At 34.4% G+C, this 24,093-nt stretch overlaps 1 protein-coding gene, 1 non-coding gene and 1 pseudogene across 2 annotated transcripts; 1 reads left to right on the top strand and 2 right to left on the bottom strand.

The window, feature by feature from the left end:
• Nucleotides 1-5,617: 5,617 nt before the first annotated feature.
• LOC125593547 lies at nt 5,618-5,724 on the top strand. Its single transcript, XR_007329450.1, has one exon. It is a non-coding gene; the product is annotated as a small nucleolar RNA R71 (small nucleolar RNA).
• A 2,723-nt stretch (nt 5,725-8,447) lies between these two features.
• Nucleotides 8,448-11,360, bottom strand: LOC106384359 (mitogen-activated protein kinase kinase kinase 7). Its single transcript, XM_013824333.3, has 3 exons — nt 10,911-11,360; nt 8,792-10,777; nt 8,448-8,709 (listed from the first exon to the last, which is right to left on the bottom strand). The coding sequence occupies exons 2-3, from the start codon at nt 10,743-10,745 to the stop codon at nt 8,519-8,521; spliced, it is 2,145 nt and encodes a 714-aa protein (XP_013679787.2). The 5' UTR covers nt 10,746-10,777; nt 10,911-11,360; the 3' UTR covers nt 8,448-8,518.
• A 74-nt stretch (nt 11,361-11,434) lies between these two features.
• Nucleotides 11,435-14,945, bottom strand: LOC106384358 (annotated as a pseudogene).
• Nucleotides 14,946-24,093: the final 9,148 nt, after the last annotated feature.

Raw genomic sequence — 24,093 nt, 5'->3', positions numbered from 1 at the left:
TTCATTTATTTCTTGGTTTAAATTTGTAAATTTGACTATTTTCTATTCAGTCGGTTCCAAAGAAGAAGGGACGTTTGGTCGGTTTGGGTCGTCGCACCCGGTCGGTTCCTCCTTCTTCTGCACCACCGCCCTTTGTTGATCCAGAAGTGCTTACGGCTTAGTTGAAGGACAAAGATGATCGTATATCTTTGTTGGAGACCCAGATGGCGGCTCAACAGGCGGGCTATGAGGCACAGAGGAGGCTGAACCAGCAAATGATGGAGATGATGCAGAGGATGTACCCGAACGAGGTCTTCCCGGACGTGCCAGACCCGTAGTTTTTTTTTTTTCCAAAAACTCGGAATGTTTTATTTTTATTTGTGAAACTTTGAATATTAATTAATATGATTTCAATTTTAATTTTAATTTCATATTTTCGAATTTAAATTTCAGAAATTTTACATTCCGAGGAAATTAATTATATTTTTTACTCGATCGATCGATGCGTTTTTGGACATAAATACATCGATCGATCTGTTTATAAAAAAACGTTCGGAATATACCGAGGGAAACCTTTCCTCGGAATATACCGAGGGAACGGTTCCTCGGTATATACCGAGGGACATTTCCCTCGGAATATTCCGAGGGACAGATCCCTCGGTATATTCCTATCGATTGATGTATATATGCCTAAAAATGCATCGATCGATGAACGTCCGAGGAAGTATCCCGACGAAGTTCTCCCTCGGTATATTCCGAGGACCTTTCCGACAAACTAATGATCCTCGGACTTTCCTCGGAAGTTTGTTTCCTCGGAATTCCGTCGGAAAATTCCGAGGAATTTCCGAGGAAAGAAGAAATTCCGAGGAATTATTTCCGACGACTTGTTTCGTCGGTATGTGGTGTTAAGAGTTTTCAAGGATCCTAAGACAAATGTTGTAGTATAAAAGATTGTCGAACCAGTTCTGAGGGATATCAAAGCACTGAGAATGCAAGTACTCACTTAATCTAAGTGCAACCAATGATTTAGATGGGTTTTAAGCTATGACTAAAACTAGAAAGCAATAACAGAATGACACTTTCTTGACTAAGGGAAAAGAGAACTCATGGGCATAGGGATTAAACCTTGGGTGATCAAGTATCGAACTAAGGATGGCAAATGATCAATCAAACTATCAACCTTAAGCCTAGACACAATTCTAAGCAAGCTCTATGTCTAGATGAATGCTCATTTGCTAACATATCTCAAACATCAAATGTCTTTGGTTGAATAATATGAAAGCAATCATTACTAACAAGTCTATTAGCTATCTTAGCATCTTTAACAACAAATGTCTTTGGCAAAGTATACTAAAAGCCTAGGAGAGTTGTCTCAGGCATTTCATCAAACACCTTTTGGGTGGGAAATGTCTATTGATCAACTTTTGAGTGGCCAACTCAGAAGGTGCATTATCAATACTCTACTAGCAAGGAACAAGAATGATCTACACTAAAACATCCTAGAACTAACCTAATCACCCTTGATCTCCCTAACCCATGAATTCAAAAGGTGATTACTCACTAATCTCCATGATTCCTCTTAAACCCATATTGGATTTCAGATTAATCATGTAGATAAATAGATAAGAAATCAACAAGAACACAAGAACATAACAATCAAAATCCAAGAGATGAACTTCTCAAGAGAGTTTTTGTGTATTTCTCAATAGATCCAAAGATAGTCTGCCTGGTGGCTACAAAAGATGTTAAAAACATAGGTTTTTCCAAGTGCAAAACGTCCAAAATAAATTGCAAAAAGGTCCTCGGGAAATCATGATTTTCGGCAGCAAAGTAACGCGGAGCGACTTGCAGGTGTCGCTCCGGGAAGTCGCTCCAAGGCCGATTTTTGGTGTCTCCGGGTGAGAGGTCGCGAGCGACTTTGGTGTGTCGCTCCAACGGGTCGCTCTGGATCGGGAACGACCTTGGTAGGTCGCTCTGAGAGGTTGCTCCAGGGTCATCTAAGACGGTTCGGAGTAACGAGAACGCGAGCGACTTCATGGCGTCGCTTTAGGAAGGTCGCCCTGAGAGGTGGGACACAGCGACTTCGTGATGTCGCTCCGGGAGGTCGCTCCCATGCTCTGCTCGTTTAATGATCACCTATTTCACCTCCTTCGAGCTCCAAATGCATCCAAATGTCCCTAAGAACTCCATGTGGCACTCCAGTACCTAATAGAGACTCATGTATGCAAAATTCAACCTAAACATGTCTAAATCCTAATCTCTATGATGAAAATGCACATGGATGAATAGATAAAACAATGCAAATATGCAAGATATCAACTCTCCCAAACTTGTTCTTTTACTTGTCCACAAGTGAACTTTCTAGAACTCATAGGGAGAGAGGTTTGAAGGTGAGAGCTCATAGCCAAAAGAAACACATAAAGCACTCAAATCAACATCTAAATTCAGCATTAGTACATCCTCTCTTATTATACTCTAGCTTCTCTAGGCCTATTCAACTCTTTTCATCCCTACACTCATCATCATGCATTCACACATGCAAATCAGCCAACTCTCAAGTTCATTAAGCATAGCATCAAGTGAATTCTTGCAAATGGTCAGTTGGTCCAAGTCATTGGGTTGGGTAAGGGAAGGCTTTTATTCAAGTGATTCAAGAGGTTCGAAACATAAAATCTTTAAGGTGGTTTACTCTCGAAACAAGTAGCCTTGACATTGCACATAATATATCTAAGAAAGGGATCAACTCATGCATACAATGCTCAATCTCCATTGTTCTACCCTTTTCCCAAACATACAATTACACAATCATTCTCAAATGTCAAACCCAACTCACATCTCTCACCAAAAGATCCTAAGAACATTAACTCCTTCTCTTTGAAATCTACAAGGGATTTTTCACAACCTCAAAACATTACTTAGCTCCTAACAACTTTGCTAGCCCCCTTTTTCTTTCTTTTTCTTTTCTTTTCATTTTTTTTTTTAAATGGGGGCCAAGACTTTTCATAACTTGAGCTAGAGGTTTTTTTTTTTTTACTTATCCCAGTAAGACAATTCACTTAAACACAAAGAGTTATTTCTTTTCCTTTTTCATTGCTCCCAAATCATAATCACAACTCTCACCCCCCCCCCCACCTATAGCTAGACAATAGAGTGCCCAATCTAGCAAGAATGAAGATCAAGCATTGTCGTTCCCGATACTCTCAACATTATGCACATGTAAGACTTTCCGAAGAAGGCCTCACTCATCAAACAATGAAAGCTTAAAAGGAGGGAAAGGTTTTGGGAGTGGTCTACCACTAGAGTTTGTCAGAATAAGATTGGCATAAAGGATGTGACAACTCAGGTGTGTATAGCCATGACTCAGTATACAAGGGACCATGAGCAAGAAGCATTAAGTTCGTTCAGTTCAAATAAGGTTGTAGTTGACTTCAAAGACTGAGTTTCAGCAATCAACAAGTTTCAGGAAGAGTCTTCAAGGCTCGAAGCATACAAGTGTTTTTGAGAGGTGCATAAGCTATTCAGGGGCAAAGTAATGTCCTTTACAAGGCATTTCAAATCATTGCTCCTAATGCAAGTAAATGCAACATATATGCTCTAGACTCTCCTAGAAATGCCAATGATGCAAACTAAATGAATTTTTTTTAATGCAAATATATATGTATAATGCAATGAGACTCAAAATCATCAAAGCAAACGTGATCAAATACTTGGTACCTCCCCCAAACTTAAATGACACAGTCTATGTGTTGTCAAGGAGAGAGAGATACCCAAAAAGAGAAAACTAATATGCAAAAAACGAAATGGTATATACAAGGGAAAGTAGTGGGTTACCTTCTATGGAGAATGAGTAGAGGGAGATGCTCCCTCCTTGTCGTCCTCAGGTGGTAACTCTTCAAGGTGCTCATCAGTAAGAGTGCCCATCTCTTCAATGTTGAAGGCTTGCCCGAACACAGTTGGTTTCTTCATTTTCTCCTTGATGTCAAAGTGGAGAACATGCCCTTTACCCAAATGGAGATCAATCGTGCCCTCTTTCACCTTAACAATTGCTCCTGCTGTAGCTAAGAATGGCCTTCCAAGAATCAATGGGTCCTGAGCCTCCTCACCCATCTCAAGCACCACAAAATCTGTAGGTATCTCATACCTTCCAATCTTCACAGGTAGTTCCTCTAAGATGCCCACAGGGTACTTCACTGAACGATCAGCTAACACCAGAGAGAGTTTACACTTCTTGTACTGAGTGAATCCAAGCTTCTTTGCAACAGACAAAGGCATCACGCTGACACTAGCTCCCAAATCGCAGAGACATTTCTCAAATACCATAGGTCCAAGAGCACAAGGTAGTGTGAAGCATCCTGGATCCTCTAACTTCTCTGGAACATCAAGCCTTTGGATGATGGCACTGCACTCATGGGTAAGAATCATCATGCTTTCCATTTCCTTCTTCTTTGCAGCTACAACATCTTTCAGGAACTTGTTGTATTGAGGAATCAACATGAAAGCATCGATGATGGGCATTGCAACCTGAGCTTCACTCATTTGCTTGTCAAACAAAGCCTTGTACTTCTCTAGCAGCTGCCTCTTGAATCTACCAGGGAATGGTAGTTTGGGTTCATAGGGAGGAGGAACAAAAGAATTCTCACTTGCTGGAGCAAGAACTTCACCATCCTTCACTGTTTTCTTCTCTTCCCCAACCTTTCCTTTACCCTTGGCTTCCACAATCTTCTCCAAGATTTCATCATTGAATTTCTCATCAACAATCACCACTTCATCATCTAAGTTGATGGCCACCTCCTCACCTAGTTTCTCAGCATCCCTGGTGAGGGTTGTAGGAGGTAACTGCTTACCACTCCTAAGGGTGATAGCTTTGGCCTCCTTGGGGTTTTGGTCAGATTTTCCAGGTAGAGATCCTTGCTGGCGAGTCTGGTGAGTGTTCATGGAAGCAAACTGATTCTCTAAATTCTTGACTGTAGAAGCAAGATGTGAGAACTTGTTGTTGAGCTCATTGTAGCTCCCATCAATCTTGGAATGAAGGTTCTTCAACTCATAACCAACATGCTTCTCACTTCTAGTCTGAGACTCCAAGATTTGTTTCAGCAGGGTGTCAGTGCTGCTCTCTTGAGGAGCAGAGGAACCAGATGAGGGGTTTTGATGAGGTTGATAGCTGCCTTGCTGGTTGTTTCGAGGTGGATAACCACTCTGTTGGTTGTTGGGATAGGATTTCTGTTGGTAGTTGTTGTACTGAAAGTTGGGCTCTTTTTTGTACCAGCTACCATTGTTGTTGATGAAACACAGCTCTTCCTGACCTTCCAAACCCTCAACCTCATGGACAACAGGTGGTGTATCTTGGCTTAGGTTACCAACAAAGTGCAGTTGCTCTTGTGTGGCTTTATCAGCAAGGAGGATGTCTATCTTATCCTGTAGAGCTTTCAACTCCTTCCTCGTCTGCTTATCATCTATTCGACTGCTTCTGTCGTGGTCTCCACTGTAGACTGCATCACTCTTGACCATGTTGTCAACCAGCTCCTCTGCATCTTCCTCAGTTCTCCCCAAGAAGAACCCATTGCTAGCTGTATCCAGTCTGGCCCTGTACTTAGGAAGAGCACCACAGTAGAATGTGCTCAGCAAGCTCTCCTTAGAGAAACCATGGTGTGGGCATTGAGCTTGGTAGCCCTTGAATCTCTCCCAGGCTTCACTGAATCCTTCCAAGTTCTTCTGTTGGAAACTGGAGATCTCATTTCTCAGCTTAGCAGTTCTTGAGGATGAGAAGAATTTCTCTAAGAATGCTCTCTTGCACTCATCCCAAGTGGTGACAGAGTGGCTGGGTAGAGACTTCTCCCACTGACGTGCCTTATCCCCCAAAGAGAAAGGGAATAACTTCAGCTTTAAGGCATCCTCTGACACACCATTGGTTTTTGACAACCCACAGTAGCTGTCGAACCTGTCCAAGTGATCGAATGGGTCCTCTAAAGCCAAGCCATGATATTTGTTGTTCTCGATCACATTGAGGAGTGCGGACTTGACCTCAAAGTTGTTGGCTGCCACAGCCGGTGCTCGGATTCCCAGTCTGTGACCATGAATGTTGGGCCGGTCATAAGTACCAATGGGTAGAGCTGCCCGTGGTTGGTTTTCTGCCCCTTGCGGTGGATCTGCCATATCAATATCCAATCTCTGCAAGTGGGCTTGTTGTTCTTCTTCTCTTCTAGCTCTAGCACACTCCCTCTCGAAAGCTCTGATGTCTGCTACTATTGGAACTAGGTTTGATGGACCCCTGCTCCTCAAGTTCATACACCTGAAAGTTAAAGGTAGGTGAAGAAGAAGAATCAGTAACAAAAGAAAATAAAAATGACTTAGTCTCAAGTAAGTGACTAAATCTTAATGTTCAAATCTACTCAGAATTTGGCAACGGCGCCAATTTGGTGTTAAGAGTTTTCAAGGCTCCTAAGACAAATGTTGTAGTATAAAAGATTGTCGAACCAGTTCTGAGGGATATCAAAGCACTGAGAATGCAAGTACTCACTTAATCTAAGTGCAACCAATGATTTAGATGGGTTTTAAGCTATGACTAAAACTAGAAAGCAATAACAGAATGACACTTTCTTGACTAAGGGAAAAGAGAACTCATGGGCATAGGGATTAGACCTTGGGTGATCAAGTATCGAACTAAGGATGGCAAATGATCAATCAAACTATCAACCTTAAGCCTAGATACAATTCTAAGCAAGTTCTATGTCTAGATGAATGCTCATTTGCTAACATATCTCAAACATCAAATGTCTTTGGTTGAATAATATGAAAGCAATCATTACTAACAAGTCTATTAGCTATCTTAGCATCTTTAACAACAAATGTCTTTGGCAAAGTATACTAAAAGCCTAGGAGAGTTGTCTCAGGCATTTCATCAAACACCTTTTGGGTGGGAAATGTCTATTGATCAACTTTTGAGTGGCCAACTCAGAAGATGCATTATCAATACTCTACTAGCAAGGAACAAGAATGATCTATACTAAAACATCCTAGAACTAACCTAATCACCCTTGATCTCCCTAACCCATGAATTCAAAAGGTGATTACTCACTAATCTCCATGATTCCTCTTAAACCCATACTGGATTTCAGATTAATCATGTAGAGAAATAGGTAAGAAATCAACAAGAACACAAGAACATAACAATCAAAATCCAAGAGATGAACTTCTCAAGAGAGTTTTTGTGTATTTCTCAATAGATCCAAAGATAGTCTTCCTGGTGGCTACAAAAGATGTTTAAAACATAGGTTTTTCCAAGTGCAAAACGTCCAAAATAAATTGCAAAAAGGTCCTCGGAAAATCATGATTTTCGGCAGCAAAGTAACGCGGAGCGACTTGCAGGTGTCGCTCCGGGAAGTCGCTCCAAGGCCGATTTTTGGTGTCTCCGGGTGAGAGGTCGCGAGCGACTTTGGTGTGTCGCTCCAACGGGTCGCTCTGGATCGGGAGCGACCTTGGTAGGTCGCTCTGAGAGGTCGCTCCAGAGTCATCTAAGACGGTTCGGAGTAACGAGAACGCGAGCGACTTCATGGCGTCGCTTTAGGAAGGTCGCTCTGAGAGGTGGGACACAGCGACTTCGTGATGTCGCTCCGGGAGGTCGCTCCCATGCTCTGCTCGTTTAATGATCACCTATTTCACCTCCTTCGAGCTCCAAATGCATCCAAATGTCCCTAAGAACTCCATGTGGCACTCCAGTACCTAATAGAGACTCATGTATGCAAAATGCAACCTAAACATGTCTAAATCCTAATCTCTATGATGAAAATGCACATGGATGAATAGATAAAACAATGCAAATATGCAAGATATCAGTATGTCGTCGGAATAACGATATTCCGACGAAATTCCGACGATTTTTTCCCTCAGAATCCTTGCTGTTTTCTTGTAGTGAATGTGCTTATCTGATTTAATTATTGCTCATTGTATATCCTGATATCATCAAAGTCTTTCCTCACAGATTAACCAAGGTCAGGAGAACGCAAACATACATTCCATTGGGCATGTTCCCAACAGAATGGTATCATAAGAATTAGCTCGTAATAGTTTGCATGTGCGATATTACCCAACACTCCGCTACAACTTCACAACATGACAATAATGCTCCCCACATTTTGAGTGCATGTCTATAAAGGGCAGAGCAAACCCTTATATCCAGTTCAAGTCCTAGTCGAATAACATAACTATGCATTTCTTGTCGGTAGAGAGAATTCAATAAACCAGCACAAGACCCTAATGCAATGGCAACAAGAACAAAATCTGGCTTCCTACTACTTATTCTCAGCTCACTAAACAGATACAAAGCGTCTAACGCATAGAATCTTACAAGCTGCGTCACGAAATAAGGATCACGCGCAAAGCTCATTGATAATCAAACGTAATTGCGTCTTCGATGACATACAGTCGGAAAAAAATCAAATATCAGAAACTAGAAAATCAACAAGGGGAAGTATCTAACGAACGAATTGAAACTAGTTAATTTTTCACACACAAATATGACAACAAGTGTGGGTTTCAAAGGCTAAGTTAGCTCAGAGTCCGAAGCAGGACCAGAGAGATGTCTGCGTCTTCCATGGCCTAAAGGACTCATAGGACTCAAAGGCAATCTTGTATCCTTCCTTGCTTTACTGTTTCTTCCAAACGGACTTAACGGCAATGTCACTTTTGGTGCTGGTCTTGGCTTTACTGGCGATGATCCTGTTGACCGTAAACCTATACAACATTTAGAAAAAAAATAAAAATAATTATGATCAGATAACTAATATCAGTTTTACTTTTATAAAATGTATCTAACCTGTACTTGAGTTTCTTCTGAGTTTGGCCATGTCACCACTTTTCTTTAGAGCTGATGAGATCTTTTTCGTGGGAGCCTCTGAGTACACTGATCTTGTATCCGACTCTGAGTATTCAGATATTGCATCTAAGCACAATGACTTTGTATACTTCGGCGTTGTTGGTGGATCTGAAACGCTTTCTGAAGCAGACTCACCTCCTGTGTCCGAACTCTCTTCTTTGTTCAAGTTTGGAGACATCTTCTCTTTCTCTGCGACCCTGTAAGAGTAAAGCTGGAACGGTATTTGCATCACGGACTCCGCGTGAGACCCTGTCTCGATTGAGAACTTTTTCAAGAATCTTGTTTCCAGGTCCCAGCAATCAACAAGCGGAGTTTGGATTTGGATGTGACCCTGATCCGGATTCACAACTAAGAACTTCTTTACGTAGCGGAGTATCCGGCAAATGGAAGAGAAAGTCGGACGCTGGCTAGGTTCTGAGTGCCAACACCGTCTGATAAGACTAACGAGGTATTTAGGAGAAGGGAATGGGAAGAGAGGTCTATCTCCCCTTCTTATGTTCTTACCCATCTCATCTCCTTGTAGATGACTATCTTCAAATGGTACCTTACCGGTTATAAGCTCAAAACACACCATAGCAAAGCTATACACATCAGCTTTATGAGTAAACTTTGATCTCGGAACTGTTATACCTTTGAGATCTTGTTCCATCTCTGTTAGAACCTCAGGTGCATACCAAATCACAGGAGCAGGAGTGGTTGGTCTAGAGGAAGCTCGAGTAAAAGTTTTGACTGAGTTCAAACCGAAACCGGATATCTTGGCGTGGAAGTAACCTTCGGTGTGACTTCTCTCTTTCAAAAGAATATTCATTGGATTCAAGTCTCCATGGAAGATCTCGTTTGAATGAAGATACTCCATGCCTCGCGCGATCTGAAGCATTATATCAATTACAACGGGAACAGAGAAGAGATATCTTCTTCGAGGTCCACAGTTCTCCTTCATGTAGCTTTTCAAGTCTTTGTGCATTAACTCCATTACCAGAGAACATTCTTTCTTCTCTTCGTCATAGAATCCACATAGGTACTGAAGTATATTCGAGTGACATAGCGATAACAGAGAAGATATCTCTGCATCCAACGGCTCAAGATCTCCGAAAAAATGTCTCAGGACAAAAGAATCACCTAACCATTGAATCTCCTTGTACTGACCACCACGGCCTAGTCTCCTCCTCACTTGGTAATCTTTAGAGCCAACGAGTATCGAACTCGGGAAGAGCCTACCGTTAAACTGTTCCAAACCGGTTAGTTTCTTCAACAGAAAGTCAGCTAAACGCTTCTCGGTTTTCCCAATCTCATCGCTCTTGGACTTTCTCTTCTCTTGTAACGCCTCAACTAGATTCCATCTGTCTTCTCTCCATGAATGCTCAAAGCGGCTACAAATATCCTTGGGAACCAGATACTGTTTCCCAAACCTCCACTGAAACAGCTTAGGATCATTCCACTCTCTATCGTACTTTCTAGAGAAGACAACTCTCCTTCTATCCATCTCTGAAGGGTCGAGACCAGAAATCTCTCCAGCTGTCTCTATCGCCTCGATCACGGCGGGAAAGTAACAGAACAAGTTGTGTATGTGAAACTCAACACAATCTTTGTTCTGATGAAAGTTGATTACTTTTCCCCACCAATCTTTATTAGACATGCAGCTTCGAACATAGGTTTCACCTTCTTTAAACACTCTGTAGAGCTCTCTCAAAGGCTGTTCAAGGGCTCTCCATTTGGAATGCTTCTCTTCGAGCTTCAAGTTTTGTCTGATATCTTCCGCTACGGTGTTGAACGCCAAACTGAAAATCTCTAACAACAAACAGCATTGTCTTTGGTTGATCAAGATATCGTCTTGTAACACCATAAGCGCGTTTAAGCTTCCAAGAACCTCGCCGATTTGCCTGAATTGCTCCATCAAAGGCTTGTAAATGGTAGAACTAAGGTTGTCTGCCAAAGAAAGGAAAAGAAATATCAATTCAAAAGCAGAGGAAAATTCAATTATATTAAAACTGTTGAATGATTTTACAATGGAGGAAAAAGAAAAAGAAAATAAAAAACAAAACAGAATCAAGAGAAAGACCTGTAATGAAGATCCTTGTTCTTCAAGGATCGTTGAGTTCTGTTTGGATTATTTGAAATCACATACTATAGTAATCGATTCCGAGCAAAACATAAACGATCTCCAACCTAGATCTTACCTATAAAATTAGGTTCAAAACTAGAAATTCGAGATGAAACCTAGATCTTACCTATATAACTTTGAATCAGAAGAAGTTTCAAAAAGAAAAGAAAAAAAAAAGTAAATTAGTTTCCCTTTTATCTCTTTAGGGTTTGCTGCTTGCTTCTGAAAGTCCCTAGAAAAAAAATCTCCTCGAAGGTTTTCGCTGTCTCAATGTAACGGTTTTGAAGAGAAAGCAGAAAAATGTTTTCTCCAGAAAATCTTTTTATTAATTGCCAAAAAAATAACATTGGAACAGGTTTGATTTGGTTTGTGTTTGCCCGTTGTCCGCACTCTCTGGGAGCCATTTATGTTCCCGCGACTTCGTCGTAACTATTTATTAAATAAATGTAATTTTTAACAAGAAAAATATATTGTAATTAATTAGAGTTTGAACCAAAAAGGAGGGAAAATAATAATATGGAAGTCTTCCACATGGTCCTCTGTTTTGTTTTTTGAACTTTAACTTTTATGAGTGTTTTTTGGACTAAGATCGCATAATCTTTAGGGAGAATTTAGGAGATATGTAAGTTTGGTAGTTTAATTAAGTGCAAATGATTGATTTTGACATAATTAGAGAAATAACAATTATGTTTCCTTTCATTTGGTTATAACTCTCTGTCCTACAAATAGCAGGTGAAGAGAAGAAGGTAAGTTCACGTCGTCCATGTGAAATATGTGTATTTACCGGTGACAAATGATAAAGAGTGACGTTGACACCAACTTATGTGGCCTACAATTTACGTGACCCTTGCATAACTTACGAAAGAAAAAAAGAACCACATCACTTTAATTTTTTACCACATAAATAAATATAGATAAAAGAAGATGAATGCATGAAGAAGTTAACGCTTACCAGATTGCGTGTATACTATTCTATCTCGGTTACACGCATGTACTATTGTATATCACTCAAACCTCTACTGGAAACTATATAAGACACACCAGTGATTAATAAAGCTAAACCTTAATCAAGGAATCATAAACCCAAATAGAATGTATATAATATGGTTTACTATACACAAACCTCTACTTAGTAAATCTAAACCCTAGGCATGAACCTATAAACTCAAATACAATCTATAAATTGTTTTCTAATATTGGACATTTGAAGACACACTTACTTAGTTAGCATGTTGCATATCTTCTATTTCTATAGTCTAAATAGTATAGTAAACGAATGTTCCAAATAATCAAATTTATCCAGTGATGTATCCATAGTATGAAATGCAAACAATAAGCTCTCCCCACCCGAAAAAATACAACAATACAAGACACGCCACCGATTAGTAAAACTAAACCCTAATCAAGAAATCATAAACCCAAATAGAATGTATATAATATGGTTTACTATACACAAACCTCTACTTAATAAATCTAAACCCTAGGCAGGAACATATAAACTCAAATACAATCTATAAATTATTTTCCAATATTGAACACTTGAAGGCACACTTATTTGGTTAGCATGTTGCATATCTTATATTCCATATAGTCTAAATAATATAGTAAACTAATGTTCCAAATAATCAAATTTGTCCAGTGATGTATCCATAGTATGAAATGCAAACAATAAGCTCTCCCCACTCGAAAAAATACAAACAATACAAGACACGCCACTAATTAGTAAAACTAAACCCTAATAAAGGAAATATAAACCCAAATATAATGTATATAATATGGTTTACTATACCCAAACATCGACTTAGTAAATCTAAACCCTAAGAAAGAACCTATAAACCCAAATACAATCTATAAATTGTTTTCCAATATTTGACACTTGGATGCCATTTACTTGGTTAACATGTTGTATATCTTCTATTCCATATAGTCTAAGTAGTATATTAAGCAAATCTTACAAATAATCAAATTTGTCCAACATTCGAAAAAACTGAATTTTATATTACAATCAATCACAAAAAATTACAGAGAAGAGAACTATCAAATTTGAAAATATGACATATTATTATTATTATTGTGTTAAAAAAGACATATTATTATATCCTTAAGAAATAGTATAGAAATATGTCTCAAATAGTATGGTACTCTTACATAAATAGGTACACTAAAATATATATACTATAATATTCCTTTCACCGAATATAGTATGGACGTAGAGTTCATATTCTTCATTTCTTTTTTTAGACATGTTGATGGTGATACACATTTACTAGGCTCACAATCATTATTCTTCATCACCATATAGAGCTCGTCTTCATCTCCTTTCTTTTTCCGACAATGCGACATTTTTACCAATCCGTCGTCGTTATTCTTCACCACTGTATCTGGAAAACAAAACCAGAAACAAAAACAAAGTATTAAAGTAAAAGCATGATTGTAAGTAATCAATGATTTAAGAAAAAAAGAAAAAGAAATGAAATAGTTTTGTATGTGCTCATTGTAATCCTTCGCCATAAACACAATAGAGTTTGTCGGAGGCGCTACACATCTAACAAAATTGATTAATCTTTCTAATATTTACTAATATAAATAACATTTAAAGATTATCAAAAGGTATGACTAACAAAGGGACACAAGTAACTTTGCCACATTAATTATTATTAAATTTTGTTTTTTGTTTGTAGGTTTCTCTGGCTATTCACGAGGACAATATAACTATTATTTATAAAAGAGAAGCGGTGTATCAGTGAGTTAGGGTATTTAGATAGATAGTTAATGGTTTTAAAGGCCTAATTCCTCTGATCTTTATTTCTGAAACCATAGCATATAATGTAATATGGTCTTCTTCCAAGCGAGGTTTGAATATTCTTTAGATAATCAACCATACACTGAAATTTTCCCTTCACCTTGACCCTATTGGCCTTTGACTCAGTTGCAGTTCTCTGCTTTCATCCATATCAACCCTCTCGTAGTCAGAACGAAACGGGAACAAAACGTAATTGGTGCGTTCCTTTTTTACGTGAATCATGTTCAGTTTCTGTGTGTTTACGTTGTACAACCAAAGACGATCCCAGCTTGAAAGCGTTACCATGTCGTTGCTTGGAGTCCACAACACGTTTTCTCCTATCCCCATCCGTTTAATATCTTTCACTTTTACCCACGACTTTTCAAAACTGCTCTTTAAAACCCATAACCGGTTTAATTCCTCTCCGGAACCCGTCATCCACCAACGGCTAACACCTAGCTTCCCTTCGTATCTGACCAATGTTGGAGAAACGCCAAAGTTTGGAGTTTTAAAGAAAGACCAAGTTTCAGTTTTGAGACAGAACCGAATCACATTGTCGTCCGGTGATAACCAGTGCAAGAATCTAGAAGCATGAACCGGGTTTGAAGGAATAAGACCGTCTTTTCTTGGTAGACCCAAATTATTTATCCTCTTCCACGTAAACGAATAAGAATCGAAAACTTCACTGACGAAAGTTCTATGACTCCGATTCAGTATACCCGGTAACCTAGAAAGCCTGAGTATTTTATACCGGAAAGGGTTCAGTCGGTTTACCGCTAAACCGAATGAGACAGCGCAAGTCTGCATTGTTGGGTTCGGTATGATCTGATACTGTTTTGTGGTTGGTTTGCAGACTATGTACTCCGTTACACTTGGTCTTGTTTCATTAACACAGAGCAAAATCCTATGACTTGCATCGCAAGCTTCAATCTTTACTTTTCCCGGCGGTAGAAAATCGATTGAGACTCCGTTGTTTTCAGAAACTGTCTTCTCATGGATAAATCTGGTATGATAGTTGTATTCTCCTCCATTGTATTGCGCAAAGTAGCCGGAAATAGAATTGGTTCTGTCGTGATTGAGGTTGAGAAACCAAGACTCGTAGCTTCTCTTGTTGCACTCTTTGTTAAGAAGCCTGGATTTTCCAACATCCGAACCGGAAAACGAGAGAGAATCTCTAGGATCATGTCTTGATTTATCACCGAAGAACTCATGATCCTCTCTGTGAAAAGAGATGAGAACCCTGAATAAGAACAGAATGAAAAGAATCAGTATCGGTTGACAATCACGAAGTGTTCATGTATGTACATTTTTCTTTAAGGAAAAGGAAAAGTACCAACATTACCTTTCTATTAGCTATCTCCAAAGCAAACAAAATAGCAAAAAGATACACAGAAGTCTTGTTCAGTCTGACTGTCTTGCTTTTCCTTTTTTTGTACGATTATTTTGTTAATATAACTAGGTAAGGAACCCGTGCGATATCGCACGAGAACTCATTTTATATAAAAAAATATGCAACATTTTATATAACTACTTTTGAAAAATACAAGTGTTACAAAGTTATCTTGCATGCAGCTATATTTTTTTTATTGATAATACTAAAAATCTATATTTTGTTTATAGGTTTGGCTGTAATAAAATTATAAATATGTCAATACCAAATAAGATATTTTTCTTATTATTTGTTTAGCTAAGTTATTTAAAAATATCGAAGAAAACTGAATATTTGAAACTAATAAAAAGTAAACACATTTCATTTTTACCATTTACTAATAAGATAACTTATAACGACGAATCGAATATTCATAATTTATTTGAAACCATATAAGATATGTGTGGTAAAAAACATGATTTGATGGTAATTTTAAGAGATCTTATTCATTAGTATATTTTTCTAAGCAAATTACACATACATTCTTCTTTTTTGTGTATCTTCTATAAAGTAAAGTGTTTTCAAAGAATTATATCCTTACAAATTAAAAAAGAGATTTTGGTATAACAATACACAAATTGAAAGAATCTTAAATTGTTTGTGACAATGTAAATTTCATTCTTATTTGATAGATCAATAAATTTGAAATTTTATCAAAACAATTATAGAAGATACACTTATTGAAATATTTTTAAAAATATTAAAAATATATTTTTTTTTATTATGAGAAGACACAACTAGTGAAACTAATAATTGTAAAAAGACATTTATTGAAGATATTTTAACTACTTTCAGAAATATTTATAATAGTTGCATGTTGGAAGAACAAAATTAATCTCAATTTTTAATGAAGATATAACTTTTAATATCAAATGAGAGTAAAAATAACTTGTCCTTTAAAATGAGAAGATACAACTCCTAAAATTAATAATTGTAGAAATACCCAAATATTTTAACTACTTTAAAAAATTCTCAAAAGTTGCATGTTGAAAAAAAAAACTAATGTCAGTTTTTATGATAAGACACAACTCTTGACATTATATTTAAAACTAATTTGTCTTTTATTGTGAGAAAATACAACTCTTAAAACTAATAATTGTAAAAACACTTACTGGGATATTTTAACTACTTTCTCAAAAAATCCAATGGTTACATGTTGGAAATAACTCTTAACATTAAATAAGATTCTTTTTAATAATAAGATTCATATTATTATTTTTCTATGAAAAGACACAACTTTTAACATTAAATAGGATTTAACATAATCTTTCTTTCATAATGAAAAGACACAACTCTAAAAACTAATAATTGTAGAAATACACTTATTGGAATATTTTAACAACTTAAAAAAATATTCTCAATAGTTGCATGTTGGAAAAATAAAACTAATGTCAGTTTTTAATGAAAATACACAACTTAACAATTTTTTTAAGATAATTTTTTTTATTATGAGAAGATATGACTCTTAAAACTAATAATTGTAGAAAACACTTATTGGAATATTTTAACTACTTAAAAAAAATCCCAATAGTTGCATGTTGGAAAACAAAACTAATGTCAGTTTTTACGAAAAATAGCAATTCTAAACATTATGTTTAAAAATACCTTATATTTTGAGAAAATAAAACTCTTAAAACTAAGAATTGTAAGAAAAAACACTTATTGAGATATTTTAACTACTTTCTGAAAAAAAATTCAATAGTTAAAGGTTGTAAAAAAAATTAATATTAGTTTTTCTTTTATGAAAAGTTACAATTCTTAACATTAAATTAGATTCACATTATTAATTTTAATGAAAAAACACAACTCTTAACATTATATTTTAAAAAAAAAATTACCTTTCTTAATGAGAATATATAACTCTTAAAATTAATAATTGTAGAAATACACTTATTGAAATATTTGAACTACTTTTTTTCCAATAGTTAGATATTTGAAAAAAAAAACAATTTCAGTTTTTTAATAAAAGTCACAACTCTTAACATTAAATGGGATTCATATTATTATTTTTCTATAAAGGATACACTTTTAACACTAAATGGGATTTAAAATAATTTATCTTTTATAATAAGAAGACGCAACTCTTAAAACTAATAATTGTAGAAATACACTTATTGGAATATTTTAACTACTTTAAAACAAGTCTCAATAGTTGCTTGTTGGATAAACAAAACTAATTAAAGTTTTTAATTAAAGGATACAACTCTTAACATTATGTTTAAAAATAATTTTTCTTTTATAATGAGAATTTACAACTCTTATAACTAAAAATTATAGAAATCCACTTATTGAGAGATTTTAACTACTTAAAAAATTATCAATAGTTGCATGTTGGAAAGAAAAACTAATGTCAGTTTTTAATGAAAAGACACAACTCTTAATATTATGTTTAAAAATAATTTGTCTTTTACAATGAAAAGGTATAACTCTTAAAACTAATAATTATAGAAACACTTATTAGAATATTTCAACTACTTTCAACAAAATTTCCAATAGTTAAATGTTGGGAAAAAAACTAATGTCATTTTTTTAATAAAAAACACAACTCTTAATATTAAAGGCATACAGATATGTCACACACTATCAAGCAACATGTGAAAAATAAATAATATGTTATTAGAAATGATGGTTGTTAATGCACTAATATGAAACAAACCAAGAGAAGCCCGTTGTTATTGTGTGATGCACATGCTTAAAACCGGCTTTTGTGGCATGATCAAACACTCTTATATAACCAAAGTGCATGAATATATGGAGCACAAATCATGTGTTTATGAAAAAAATTGAAGAAAAAAATACACTTTTTATCTAGTAGAAGAAAATTAAGATTAATAACTTCATTATTTCGTTTAGGATTGCTAGCCAAATACGAATGACCCTTCCTATTATTCTTTGTTGGCAACGTTTCATTTGAATACTTTTTGAGTAATTGTAATCAAATAACTACACACGACCTTTTTTCTTCATCATTTCTAAAAAACATTGTTGAAGATTTTTAATAAAAACTCATAGATACCTTTTCAAAGTTATATATGAATAGTCATATGACTTTTCAAATTATAAGTAGTTATTCTAAAATAATATCTTTACAATATATTTTGAAAAGACGCATCAAAACACCATAACTATAAAAAAACACTTCTGACATATATTAACAACTTTTAAAAAAACTCTTATGTCTTTTACAAAAAGACATGAATCATTACATTAACTATGAACTTCTCCTCTACCCATGAAAACACTCTCATTTAGATATATATATATATATATATATATTAGATTACTTGATAGTGATGAACCAAATGGGTATAGCCAACAAGAGGAAACCAGATTATATTACCACTTGAAGAAACAGAACTCGCAAGCCTGTCTTTGTTGATAGATTGCCGAGAATGAAGACTAGTTTAAAGACATGAAAAGTCACGCATGCATAACGTTTTTTGAGGGAGGATACATATTTTGCAGATGCGAGTCGCAACTATTCTTTCTTCTCCTTTTAAACCATATATTATTTATGTTGTAACTATCTTTTCAGCATAGATACTAAATTACGTAGAACTTGTGTAGACAATGCAATAAGAAAAAGATGAAGAAGACAATCCGACTGCCTTAGTCGGCCTTAGTCGCCGGAGACATTAATATTTTTGAAGAAACAGTTTGATAGGCAAAAAATATTGTATTTATAGAGTTGAAAATATGTAAATGGAAAAGATGCAATTTTCCAAATCAAAAGTGGTAATAAACTAAAAATATGAAATACAGTTATGAAACACACAAATCATAATAAATAAAATGAAAAGACATAAATTAAAAAAAAATGTAATTTAAAAATGAAAAACAGTTGTAAACAAAAAAGTACCTGTAATAATTATAATGAAAAGAAAAATCCATAAGAATTAATTGGGATTGAAAAGATCAAAGTAATTTATAAACAAAAAAGTATCACAAATGGTTATGAACAAAAATATATAATAAGTAATATTATAATGAAAAGACATATCCATTCGAATTAATCAAGATTGCTATTATTAATAGATAAACTTAAATACTATTTTTCATCATTATTATTATCAAAGAGACTAAGAATATTTTGTGCTTTCTTGAGTGCATTCATGAACAAAGTGACCTAGTAAGCTACAGTTGTAGTATTTCATATTGGTCTTATCCTTCTTGCCTCAACGCTTTACATTTGGAACTTTTCTTTTGCTTCTGAAGATAAGTTTGATCGGGAGCATTATATCCATTGTTACCATTCTTGCATTTCAAACCCAAGTCTGAATTTGCAAAGTTGGTCTCTAACTCAAAATGACATGATATATCTTCAAATGTTTTAATATTGATATATTCGACATCATCTAAACCTTCATACGATCCCAACTTTCATGTAACAAGCAGAGAAATACTTGGATAATCTGACCAACATTTTTGATCTCTCTAATTATGTTTGACATGATTCTAAGATGCAGTCTCATCAAATGATTTGGAGCTTCTTGTAGTTATTAAACTTTTGATTAAGTATCCAAAGTTTAGTCACCAACATAGTACTAAATTTCTCTTTCAAAACTTTCCACATGCCTTTTGTAGTTTCATATTCTCCAAACTCATAAGATCATCATGCATACAACTCAACAATCTGATGAGAGCTATGCTATATATGTATATGTGTTTAGGAAACATATGCCTCTTGATCTCTCTCATATTGAGTTGTATTAGTCTGCTAAACCTCTTCCATGAAATAGAAAAGATGTCTCTTTTATCTCTTCCTGCTCAAGGACATGCTGAACATTTTGATACCAATTATCATAATTATCATCGTCAAGTTTTTCTCATCACATAAATTATCAATAATGTTCTTAAAAAAAGCATACTACATACTTTCTCCAACACCTAGAGACAATATATTTCTTTGCATGCTCTATATAATATAATCTTGCAATGAACATAAATTAAATCATAGTAATCTGATTTAGTTACACGATCAACCGATCACACATTCTTTGTAAAATTTTCTAAATACAAAACAATATAGGAAAATCGCATAAAAAACCTTGAAATTGTCACTTGCTAAAACTTTAAACTTTGAAATTTTTCACTAACACTTTTAATCTTCAAAGTGACATTTATATCATAAAAACCCTCCAAAAAAAAATTGACCTGTTAAACAGGTAAAAAATGATGTTGCATTTTTTTCAAAAATAATTAATTAATTAATAAAATAAACAAAACAATTAAATAAAAATCAGAAAATTAAATAAAATCAGAAAATTAAATAAAAACTCATAAATTAAATGAAAATTTAGAAAAATTAAAAACATTAGAAAATTAATTAAATACTAGAAAATTCAAAAAATAAATGAGAACAAGTTAAAATACAGATAAATAAAAAATAATCATAAATTTTAATAGTTTTTGATAATTCAGAAGTTCAAAAAAGTTTTTTTTTTCCATTTTCCATGATGATGTCGGAAACTATCATTGGAGATATGCCAAAAATCATCATTTTAATGGTTATGTGAGAAACCATCATCGTCACTAGTGATATATTTGATATTATTATTGTCAACGATGATATGATATATATTTTTTAAAAAATTTTGTAATTAATAAAAATATTTTGAATTTTCTAAATTTTTGAAATTTATTAATTTTTATTTAGTTTTCTGTATTTTAATTAAATCTTATTTATTATTGAATTTTTATTTATTTTTAGTTAGTTTTTAATATTTTTTTTAATTTTCTGAAATTTTATTTAATCTGAGTTTTGTTTTGGTTTTCTGAATTTGTATTAAAATTTTCGATTTTTATTTAATTTTCTGAATTTTTATTTATTTTTTTGTTTATCTATTTTATTAATTAAATAATTATTTTTGAAAAAAAACTGACACATATTTTTTTACCTGTTCAACATGTCAACTTTTTATTTTGGAGGTTTTTATGATACAAATGTCACTTTGAAGGTCAAAAGTGTTAGCGAAAAAAATTCAATATTTAAAGTGTTAGGAAATGACACTTTCAAAGTTTCTTATGCTATTTTCCCATATTATATAAAGATTAACCATTCATGTTATTCAAATAAAACGACAGCAAATATATAATAAAAACATTTATACTAGTATCATATATAGCATTTTATATGTATTGAGTAATCTATATAATATTTTATAAGTAAAATTTATATTTTATAAATAATAGAAACATAATTTATAATAAAAAATAATATCCATATAGTAATTATTTTTAATGGTAAATTTCTATAAACAAATATAAGTAAAAAAGTGTATATAATTATGTTTTGACAAAAAAATATTCTATGAATAAAATATAGTTTTTGAAAATATTAAAAAATAACTAAATTTTAATTATAAATATGGATTCACTCTTGTAGTTGATAAAGTTCAAGTAAAAGATAACGATATTAAAACCATCTCCATTGGGGTATCTAGGAAGGTTCTATCTAATTATATGCTCAAAATTAAATCAAAAAAAAAGAAAAATAGATAGATATAGTTCTAAAAATGGAAATTTGGAACCAACTCTAAGTTAATACGTGTCACTTTCTGATTTGTTAGTATTTTTAAGAAACAAAAAATTACACCCAATTTCTCTCTCTCTCTCTCTCATTTCTAATTGGTTAGTATTTTGAAACTTATAACCTTTAATTGATTCTACCATTTGGGGGGGGGGGTTAAAACTAAACAAGTATCTAAAATTTTAATTTGATTATTTTCAATTAAAAAATTGATTTAGAACTCTAAGACCATATTTATCGTTGGAGATGGTCTAAGGAAGAAGAAATTGCATTAAGTGAAAAAATCTTACAATACTAAAAGGGGAATATGGTGAGCGAAGAGAGTGTCCACATCAGCATGAAAATTCCAACCAATCAGAGAGCATCATTTTTATTGGGTCATATCCAACTAATAATTATAGCAGGTTGTGCACATGACGAGAAGAGCGAAGACCGGTTCGGAGGGGATTCTGACGTTTTTGACGTCTGTGGCGATCAGAGTGTTTAAAATGTTTAGCTAACAAAAAAGAGAATTTTTATTTCAGGTACTTGCCCCCACAAACTTATCGGCCAAAAAAAAAACGTATGATTATCGAAGGTTTGCGACTGGTCAGTGATGTCTTTAATCAGATTGTGTTGAAAAGTTTTGTGGTTCTAAATTGTGTTCAAACTTTAGGTTAACTAATGTTCCGTTGGAGTTTTGTCTTACCAAATTTTATTAAGAAAACAACCCATGGCCACTTTTTTGTCTCCAGCAATGATCTAGAATTTATATCATTGCTTTGTAGTGCTCATCATGTTTGTAATATTAATCAGACGGTTCTCTTTGATTCATCAAGAAACTTTTGAAGTTTTCTTTCAAGTAATATCAGTTGGAGTCCAAGGTGACACGAGAACACATTCTATGTCGTTTCTCATCGCGTAGTTACAAGCCAAGACGGAATGACTGCAAATTGGTAAACTTCTTACTTTCCTTATTACCGATCCATATAGAACCCGTTTGACCATTCGACTTACTGCTTTGTTGATGTGAATACTTAAGGTTGGTTAATTCAGTTATTGTGAGTATTTTTATATTTGAGAACTTTATGACTGTCGATTCTTTTCTCCGCCAATAACCCCTTCCCAACCAGCCCGCCCGATCGATTTGTTTTATGTATTCAAGTATCTAAAACTCATGTATATATATATTTCGTGTGTCTCATACCTGTTTAAACGTTTCTTCACTATCTGTGATGTAACTTTCATGTCTCCATCAAATATAGACAAAAAGTATATTGATTCTTAGGATAAAAAGTATTTGTCTTCAGTGCGCTACGTATCACTGTATCACTGGTGGCCTTCCTGTTTGCTTGGTTTAGTTGTGTAAACGCAAACACGAATCTGTTTGTGATTGTATTGAGATTGGTGATGATTTTGCAGGCTCCAGTTTTGAGCACAAGGAGTATTCAAGGAGTAAACTCTCATGTGGTTCGAGACATTACATCAAAGCCTCCTTCAACGATCGAATGGGAATAAAAGATTTGATCAGTCAAGGTATTTTTTGCGATATCCATGTTGTATTTTGGAGATTCACTATGGTCTTAAGCTGTGTTTAATGATTCACTATATATTATTTTTTGTTAATCAGAAAGAATTAGCTCAAAGGTTTGAGAGAGTTAAGTCTCTGGATCTGCATCCTACATAACCATGGTAATTTTAAGCATTTGATTGTTCTCTCATGGCTTAGTTGTAGTGACTGGAAGAAAAACTTTGACCATTTGGTATTTGTAATTTTTTGGAGTAGTTTCTATACTTTTACTTTTATTTTCTGCTACGCATGAGCTGATACCACATGTGGGTGAATAATTTTTTTTTAATTTGTTTTCACATGCATGCACAGGTTAACCAAACGTGCAACTGAAATATTATTTTCTTTATGTATTCGATGAAGTTTCACAAACTTCTCATAGATTTGTAGGATGCTTTTATGATTCATAGACCTTATTCTAATCTGGATATTGTTTGATAATCCTCAGGTGATTGCAAAGTCTTTCGAGGTGACAGAGTTACCAAGTATCTCATCTTTCTTTCTTCTGTTTTAGTAAAAATGTTATAGTTTTATTTCTTTTTTTCGCTGTATGTTTTATATTTTCATTGATATCACCCAATTAGAGTTTAACATACAGAAGTAATGGCCACATTTTCAAATTTTGTAGGATTCTGATAAATAGTAAATTTCTTATGATCATAGCTTTTGTTTATTGTCACTGAGACTTCTTTTGTCTGAACCTACGACATGAAAGTGGCTTCAAGAACAAAACACACCAGTCAAATACTCATAAACAAAAGAAAACAGAGCACGTGGATATTTGTTGCTACCGTATAGGAGATCTCCCAATCCCAACTACATACCGTAAAAGAACCATCCCCAAAAACCTAA

The sequence above is a fragment of the Brassica napus genome, chromosome C9, assembly GCF_020379485.1.
Source record: "Brassica napus cultivar Da-Ae chromosome C9, Da-Ae, whole genome shotgun sequence".
Lineage (NCBI taxonomy): Eukaryota > Viridiplantae > Streptophyta > Magnoliopsida > Brassicales > Brassicaceae > Brassica > Brassica napus.
The sequence above is the reverse complement of the archived record's forward strand: the minus strand, read 5'-3'. Positions and strand labels throughout refer to the sequence as shown.

Bases quoted from the DNA above. Each gene is read 5' to 3' on its own strand.
- LOC106384359 (XM_013824333.3), bottom strand. From the start codon at position 10,745: ATGGAGCAATTCAGGCAAATCGGCGAGGTTCTTGGAAGCTTAAACGCG. The intron at 8,710-8,791 runs GTTAGATACATT...AATGTTGTATAG, and splicing joins CAGAAGAAACTCAAGTACAG to GTTTACGGTCAACAGGATCA.